Here is a 9,001-nt window from a genome sequence, read left to right as displayed (position 1 = left end):
TTGGTTACGTCCTTTTGGTCACCAATTGTATTGTGGTTGGTTTTATTTACTTAGTTACGTTGTTCAATATGATTGGTGGCTCGATCCTGGTCGTGTCACGCCTTCAAGCGGTGATACTCCGCGTGATAGATTTTGGGGGTGTGACACCATTTTAGTTCACTGAGTTAATTTCATTCATTTTTTTGTTAACAAGAAGGGCAATTCGGTCATTTTATATGGCGAATTGCCCTTCTAGTTAAAAGAATTACATATAAAATGACCGAATTGCTCTTCTCGTTAACAGAAAAATGAATGAAGTTAACCCAGTAAACTAAAATGGCAACGGTAAAAAATTTTTTGAACCCACAGATAAAAAAAATGAAATCTTTAAATTAAACCGACAAAATAGCTCAAATCACATCAACTAAAATTTAACTCGGAATAAAATGTTTTGAAACTACCCACGCAAACCAAATCTGAGAACCACGTTACTTCCTCTCTCGATCCGCACGGAACTTTGCTTGCTCAAGCCTCATCAACATCGTCATCAGGTGAACAGACAATCACAATGACTTGTAATCTTCACACACTTATAGAAATTATACATAATCATAACATTTTTTCGTCAATTAAATGCATTACATTTCGTCAATTTCATATATGTTTCTTATTATTGCGATTTACGTATGAATTTCGTATGTTAGGTTTTCGCTCTCTGAATTTGCTAACATAGACGTACACGTATATAATTGGTTAATTTCAATCGTCGTTAACGATAATCTTAGAGCATTCATAGGTTTTAGGGCAGCCAGATCGACTAATTACACATTGCCTGTTATACTATATCATCTAGGGGATCACCTGATCAATATAAGCTTAGTTGTATCTACATTTTATTTTATTTTTATTATCATTATTTTTTTTGCAATGCAACCTGATTATAATAAGATTATAACTCTGGCGGCTAGCTCGGAAAAAGCTGGCTCGAAAATGGCTTGTTTGTTAATGAGCCGAGTCGAGCTGGCTCGGTCGTTTGGCTTGTTTAGCTGGCTCATTGGCTCGTCTAATCTAAAAAAGCAAATATTAATATATATAAATTGCGTATCAGATGGAATTTTAGTCTTTCTGCACTGGGTATCTACAGTCTGACAATGAATTATTACTTTTGGTAAAATGAAATAACAAGAAATAAGGTTACTGAATGTCTTCTTTTTTCATGGTTAGATAACAAAATTAAAAGTAGAAACTTTTACTTATGATCTGAACTAACAGAAATTTGGTCATTTGCAACAGATAATATGGAGAAATCATGCTCTCTTCTTATTCATTTCGACAAAGGAACACCGGCACTTGCCAATGAGATCAAGGTGGCTCTTGAAGGAAACGACGATACTGCAAAGATAGACGCCATGAAAAAAGCCGTTATGCTTTTACTGAACGGAGAAACACTACCACAGCTTTTCATCACAATCGTTCGTTACGTCCTTCCTTCAGAGGATCACACGGTTCAGAAACTACTCCTTCTTTACCTTGAAATCATCGCAAAGACGGACTCCAAAGGAAAAGTCTTACCCGAAATGATTTTAATCTGCCAAAACTTACGAAACAATCTCCAGCACCCGAATGAGTACATTCGCGGTGTAACTTTGCGGTTTCTTTGCCGTATATGTGAAACCGAGATTATCGAGCCCTTGATCCCTTCCATATTGGCCAATCTGGAGCATAGAAATCCGTTTGTAAGGAGGAATGCCATACTTGCGGTGAACGCGATCTACAAGCTTCCACACGGGGATCACCTTTTGGTCGATGCACCAGAAATGATCGAAAAAGTGTTATCAACCGAAGCTGATCAATCCGCAAAGAGAAACGCGTTTCTTATGCTTTACACATGCGCCCAAGATCTTGCGGTTCATTACCTTTTGACCCATGTGGATAAAGTGTTCGAATGGGGCGAATCGTTACAAATGGTCGTGTTGGATTTGATACGCAAAGTGTATCGGTCGCACACACGAGAAAAAGGGAAGTACATAAAGATCATTATATCGTTGTTAAACGTACCTTCCGCTACTGTTATCTTCGAATGCGCGGGAACACTGGTATCGTTATCATCCGCTCCCACCCCCATTCGGGTTGCAGCCAGTACGTATTGCCAGCTTCTCGTCAGTCAGAGCGACAACAATGTGAAGCTTATCGTGCTTGATCGTTTAGACGAACTAAAAGCTTCCCATAACGAGATCATGGTTAATATGATAATGGACGTGCTCCGGGCACTCTCGAGCCCAAACCACGACATTAGGCGTAAAACACTTGATATCGCTCTTGATTTAATCACCCCTCAAAACATTAACGAAGTCATTCTCACTTTGAAAAATGAAGTGGTGAAAACTCAAAGCGGCGAGTTTGAGAAAGATGGTGAGTATCGTCAAATGCTTATTCAAGCGATTCATCGTGTGCGGTCAAGTTCCCGGAAGTTGCGGGCACGGTTGTACATATGTTGGTGGATTTCTTGGGCGATAGTAATGTCGCTTCTGCGATGGATGTAGTTTTTGTGAGGGAGATAATAGAGATTTAAAGACTAGGGAAGTAGGGAGGGATTAAACTTTCAAAATTACAATTATAGAATTAGTTATGACTTATGATGGTTTTTTTGAAATGTGTTTGTGTGATTAGAATCAAAATTTAAAACTATGGTTTGAAAATTGAAATTGAGACATGCTTTATTTGAAACTTTGTTTGTTTACGTGAATATAAATGTTATGTATATCAATTGATTATGTCATCATGTGAAATTATGGTAAATTGGTTATACTTAGATTATAATGATTTATTTTGATTCTAAATAGAAACTATGTGTAATTCTATTATGGAACGGTTTCTCAAAATGAAAGGTGGAAAATCACCTTCCAAAACTCTCGAATACGTTGACGTAGATATGCTTCCTTTGGGTCCTCATGATCACAAGTCGATTTCATCATATAACGTTAATCAACGAGATGGGATTAGTAGGGCATACATACTTAGAGGACCATGTCAACTAAGAGGTATAGACTTCCCACAATCAATGTGTCATGTAATGAGTTAAGGCAATTTAAAGAAGATTGGTATGATAGATATGAGTGTAAGGGATGGTCAGAGTATAGTGTAAAATTGGGCCGTGTGTTTTGCACTTTTGCTTATGTTGCTACTTGTTTAGGGGAACCTTTAGAGATAAAAGAGACACATTTGTTTCCGAGGGGTATAATGGTTTGAGAAAAGAACATGCGGCCCTTCGAAAACATATAGACTTAGTCAATAGATCCCACAACCAATGTTTCAAAAAGTGTGCCTATTTAATTAATGAAAATCAATCGGTACGAGCAAAAGTAGACAAAAGGACCTATAAGAAAAAACATGAATACCGACTTAGATTAGGTGCTTCAACTATGCTTGGAAAAAAGCTTATTGAATCAAGTATTGTCGTTTCTTGATCACGATGAATCAAAAGATACATTACATAAGGAAATTTGTAGGATCGAGTATGATCTCACTGAGGAGTCAATCTAAGCTAGAGCCTGCTAAAAACGTGGCGGAAACACGTTTAAGCATGAAACTAAGGTGTATGGTACAGAAATGAGTAGAAAACAGAAATATCTTCACTTTTAATACTTTTACTTCATTCAGCAACGATTGACAGAGAGTCAGCACTTCGACATACAATTCAAGACAACCGTTCCAAATGAAAACTACACAGGGGTATATATAGAAGACTGGAACCGCTTATGTGACATGTCCACATAAGCGATCCAGCTTGGCTCGCTTTTGTGGACAAGTGTCACAAAAGCGGTCCAGCAAACAAACTTTCGTATAATTACATTTTCAACCCCTGAACTATTACACAATAACCTATCTAGACTATATACGTTAATCTAACTTTACAAAGACGCAGGCTTTAGACATTATGCACCAACAAACTCCCCATTGGATGAAGCCGCAGTCTTTGTCTAGAATATTGGTCTTCAGGTAGCTGCTTTGTAACTTTCCATAAGAGCGGTCCATAAATGTCATAAAAGCGACCCACTCTTCATTTTTAAAAAATTCAATTTTTAATCATTTTTCAACTTGTTCGTTTTCACATGCTGGCACCCAGTTGACCAAGTCCAAGTTAATGACCTTGGAACAACTGATTGATCGTCCAAGTCCAAATTAATGACCTTGGATAATCAGATTTATGAAGTACTTTTTCGGTTTGTTTCAACAAGTAGTTCAAATTAATGAACTTTTAACTTTTCAAACACTTTTTCACAAACTTTCTCACAAACATCATACCAGATCTTGTTGCAATCACAGCTTACCCAAACCTCATCAAATACCGACATGTTCAGCACACAGGCTTTGATCTTCCAATCCCCAGTATCAGTTGTCGAAACTAAACTAGAAAAGAAAATCTTTTTGGGTTTAAAGCTGTACAAACAAAAATATACACACACTATTTTTTTCGAGCGTGTTAAGGGATCATATCAGCTTCTGACAGAACACAAGCACCGTTAAGCTTATTTCATTTTAAACATTTAAACAATTCGCGTTAATTGTCGGTATATTGATCCATTTTAAATTCTCACAGAATTTTCAAACTGTTCGGGATACGTTAATAGTGTTTTAGAGACTTAAACGTCAACGTGTGTTCCCACCTCAGTATATACTCCCGTATCCGGATCCCAGTATTCAGTCTTACAGGTGAATATACCACAACTGATATCTGTTAGAGGTAAATGCGAAACCGTGAGAGCTCAGGTCAGAACTTCCGTTCAGCAGAGAGATGACGGCTCGACTTTTCGGTGGGTCCCCTTTAGAGGATCTTTTGCATTTCAACAGCAGCGACTATCAATTTTATTGTTTCATCAGCATGCTGAGGGTGAAGCTTATGTTTCAAAGCTTTTTGCATAAAGTATTATCCGGGGACTAGGTCAGTATTTCCATACAGCAGAAGTCCCGGGATAATACCCCAGATATCACCGAGTATAAAGACCTAGTATCTCAGAATACGGGACCTTTCAAACAGGATTTCAGGGGTTACCTATATATCCTGGAGGTGTTCCCCACGAAAACGCAAGTTAAATTTAGTTTATATCCCAAACTGATCTACTAATTTTGTAAGAACCTACCGGCACATCTTTAGCGAGATTGCTTAATTGCATTTTTCATTATATATCTTTAGCGTACTGTGCCTGTCTAGCTGATGTACTATCATTTCCCTATACAACACAGCTCTTTTTCATTTTTTAATGTTTTTGGATTTTTATGATTTTATCATGTTTTTGTATTTTTCTGCGAATATCTCCCCCTAAAACTAAAACATATTTTTGTGTTTTTGTTTTAAAAAGAAAAGTAGGAAATACAACTGTACAAAAAATTGACAACATGATACAGTTCAAGTCAGATCGCCGCCCAGCTCGGCTTCACACTCTATTACCCTCCCAGATTGCAGATTTTTTAACCCATTAATCTTTAAAAGATAATAAAATCTCTTTTTATCAAAAGGTTTTGTGTAAAAATCAGCCTTCTGATCATCGGTGCTCACATGTTCAATCCGAATTAGTTTCTTTTCATAACAGTCTCTAATAAAATGGTGTCGGATTTCTATGTGTTTCGTTTTTGAGTGGTGAACCGGATTTTTCGTGACATTGATGGCCGCTTCATTGTCCACAAATATTGGAGTATCCAAGAATTGCAGGCCGAAATCGCGCATTTGCTGTTGAATCCAGAGAATCTGAGAACAACAGCTTGAGGCTGAGACATACTCTGCCTCGCAAGTAGAAAGCGCGACTGCGGTTTGCTTCTTGCACTGCCAGGTAACAAGCCGAGTTCCGAAGAACTGGCACCCAGCAGTGGTGGACTTGGCGTTCTGTTTACAACTACCGAAATCTGAATCAGCAAAACCAGACAATGTAAAATCACCCGAGCGAGGGTACCACAAGCCGATGCTTGGGCAACCTTTCAAATACCGTAGAATTCTCTTGACGATTGTCAAGTGTGATTGTTTCGGGTTCGACTGGTATCGTGCACACAAACATGTCGGGTACATGATGTCGGGCCTGGAAGCTGTAAGATACATCAAAGAGCCGATGATTGATCTGTATAATGTTTCATCCAGCTTTACACCTTGCTCATCCGGACATATACCGTGATTCTGTGCCAGGGGGGTTGACGCAGGACTGCAATCTGTCATGTCAAACTTTTCCAGCACGTCCTTGACATATTTCGATTGATGAATGAAAATTCCGTCGGGTAGTTGTTCAACTTGTAATCCAAGGAAGAATTTCATCTCCCCCATCGAACTCATCTCAAATTTCTTCTTCATCACAACTTCAAACTCTTTGCACAGCTTGTCATTTGTTGAACCAAAAATGATGTCGTCGACATAGATCTGCACAATCAGCAAGTGGCCAGCTACTTCTTTTGTGAACAAGGTGCTATCTACTGTTCCTCTTGTGAACCCGTTGTCCAGCAGGTAGGTGGATAGTGTCTCATACCAGGCTCTCGGGGCCTGGTGAAGACCATATAGTGCTTTATCCAGCAGATACACCTTGTCTTTGTTTTGTGGATCTGCAAACCCCGGTGGTTGCCCCACATAAACTTCTTCACGAATCTTTCCATACAGAAATGCCGATTTGACGTCGAGTTGATAAACATTGAAACCTTTCCATGAAGCAAAGGCTAGGAAGATGCGGATTGCTTCGATTCTCGCAACTGGCGCATAAACCTCTTCATAGTCTATCCCTTCCTGTTGGCTGAAACCCTGAACCACTAACCGTGCTTTGTTTCTCACCACTACGCCACGATCATCACGTTTACACTTGAATACCCACTTTGTTTTTATCAGCTTTTGGTTCTTCGGCAGATCTACTAATCTCCAGACGCCCAATTTTTCAAATTGTAGCAGTTCTTCCTGCATAGCATTCACCCAGCTGTCTTCGGTCAATGCTTCTTTGTAAGTCCTGGGCTCGATCTGCGAAATAAAACATTTATAAGAAACTTCTTTTTGCATATCAGCTATATCAGAGTAAAAACAAGTAAATGCACGATCAATCTGGTGTCTCGTCTTAACACCGCTTTGTAAATCGCCAATAATCTGTTCTGATGGATGGTAAGACAGTGTCCTCGGCATCACAGTATCTGGCACCACAACTTCCGATTCCAGATTTGAAATATCAGGATCAACGATTTGATCAACAGTCTCCTCTGCAGTCTCATTTGGTTCCTCGTCATAGGTAGGAGCGGGTTCCTCCTCTGAGTCGTCAGAAACATCAAATGACGGAGCTGGTTCCTCTGGTTCCTCTGGCGGGATGTGAACGGTTCCACTCGGTCCTGCTTCATCATCGTGAGTACCCACAGTGGGCGTAAGAACTTCTAGCGGGCTAGACTCTGGCTCTTGTGACTGACTCTGTTGATACAGGTACATGAGAGCAATTTCCTCCTCACTCGGCTCGGACGGTAGATGAAACGATTCCCAGAGTTTATCATAGTCAAAAAGGAATCTTTGTCCGGGAAGTTGTTGTGACGGTGTATGCTTTTGACAATCCACATGAAGAACCTGAATTACCTTCCCCAGACATGGTACAAATACCCTCTTTAACGGGCTGGCGTATCCTACGAAAAATCCTTCGTTCGCTTTCGCTCCGAATTTTCCATCAACATCGATGAACGTACACGGAGAGCCAAAAGGTTCCAAGAACTCAAGATTTGGCTTATAGCGATGCAACAACTCGAAACATGTCTTTTTGTACTTCTTCACTGTCAACACTCTATTCAACGTATAGCAAGCTGCGGATACTGCTTCACTCCAGAAAAAGATTGGAAGCTTTGAGTCAGCCAACATCGTACGTGCAGTCTCGATCAGGGTTCTATTCTTTCTTTCAGCCACGCCGTTCTGTTGTGGAGTATATGGCGCACTAAACTCGTGAAGAATCCCTTTTTCATTGCAGAACTCGTACATTTTGTTGTTTTTGAACTCAGTTCCGTTATCACTTCTAATTCTTCTGATCGGCAACTTGTACACTTTCTCCATCTTCTTGAACAAAACCATTAACGCCTCGAACGTCTCATCCTTCTTCTCCAAGCAAATTACCCATGAAAACCTTGTGTAATCATCCGTGACCACCAGATAGTAAGAATCTCCACTGATGCTTTTTACGTTGACCGGCCCAAAGAGATCCATATGCAATCTCTCGAGAGGTAACCGGATGGAGTTGAGCATCTTTATTGGATGAGATTTTCGTACCTGTTTTCCTTTCTTACAAGCAACACAATCGTCAGGTAAATGAAAGTTTTTAACATTAACTCCTTCAACCAAATCGTTATGCACAAGAAAGTTCATTTTATGAATATGTATATGACCCATCTTTCTGTGCCACATAACTGACTCTTTTTCTGTAGCTTTAGCTTTTGTCACAAAACACTGTTTTTGAGGAGTTGTTGGTGTTGCAGCGCTCATGTCTAAGATATAAAGATCATTGACCCTAGGTGCGCGCAACAAAACCAACTCGTCAGGGACTTTAAACCCCGGTTTTAAGACCAAACATTCAGTTTTAGTAAAGTGAACACTAAAATCTTTATCACAGATTTGCGATATACTCAACAAGTTGTTGGTTAGCTCAACTATATAATTGACTTTATCAAACGAAATAATGCCATTGGTGAGCATTCCTTGACCAACTATTCTACCACCTTGATTGCCTGCAAAGCCCACATAGCTTCCATTGATTGCTTTCACATCATATAGCAAAGCCAATGATCCTGTCATATGCCGCGAAGCTCCACTATCCATAATCCATCGAGAAAGCACGGACTTGGGCAACTCCTGCAATCAATTCACAAACACATCAGATAAACAAAGAAGCCCATGATCTTTTAACCTCAGACACAGTACCAAAAATCACATCACACTGTTTTGTTGTTATCGGAAAACTAAATGTGACTTTTGATTCAAACTCCTTTTTATCTTGTTTCGTGTTGTTTTGGAGCTTCGGAAATTCTGACATGCGTT

At 39.5% G+C, this 9,001-nt stretch overlaps 1 protein-coding gene across 1 annotated transcript; it reads left to right on the top strand.

Annotated features, from left to right (window-relative positions):
- Nucleotides 1–468: 468 nt before the first annotated feature.
- LOC110868041 (coatomer subunit beta-2) lies at nt 469–2,712 on the top strand. The gene is made up of 2 exons (XM_035975564.1): nt 469–554; nt 1,273–2,712. The coding sequence occupies exons 1-2, from the start codon at nt 548–550 to the stop codon at nt 2,520–2,522; spliced, it is 1,257 nt and encodes a 418-aa protein (XP_035831457.1). The 5' UTR covers nt 469–547; the 3' UTR covers nt 2,523–2,712.
- The last annotated feature ends 6,289 nt before the right edge of the window (nt 2,713–9,001 follow it).

The sequence above is a fragment of the Helianthus annuus genome, chromosome 7, assembly GCF_002127325.2.
Source record: "Helianthus annuus cultivar XRQ/B chromosome 7, HanXRQr2.0-SUNRISE, whole genome shotgun sequence".
NCBI lineage: Eukaryota > Viridiplantae > Streptophyta > Magnoliopsida > Asterales > Asteraceae > Helianthus > Helianthus annuus.
This window is presented reverse-complemented; position numbering and strand designations above follow the sequence as displayed.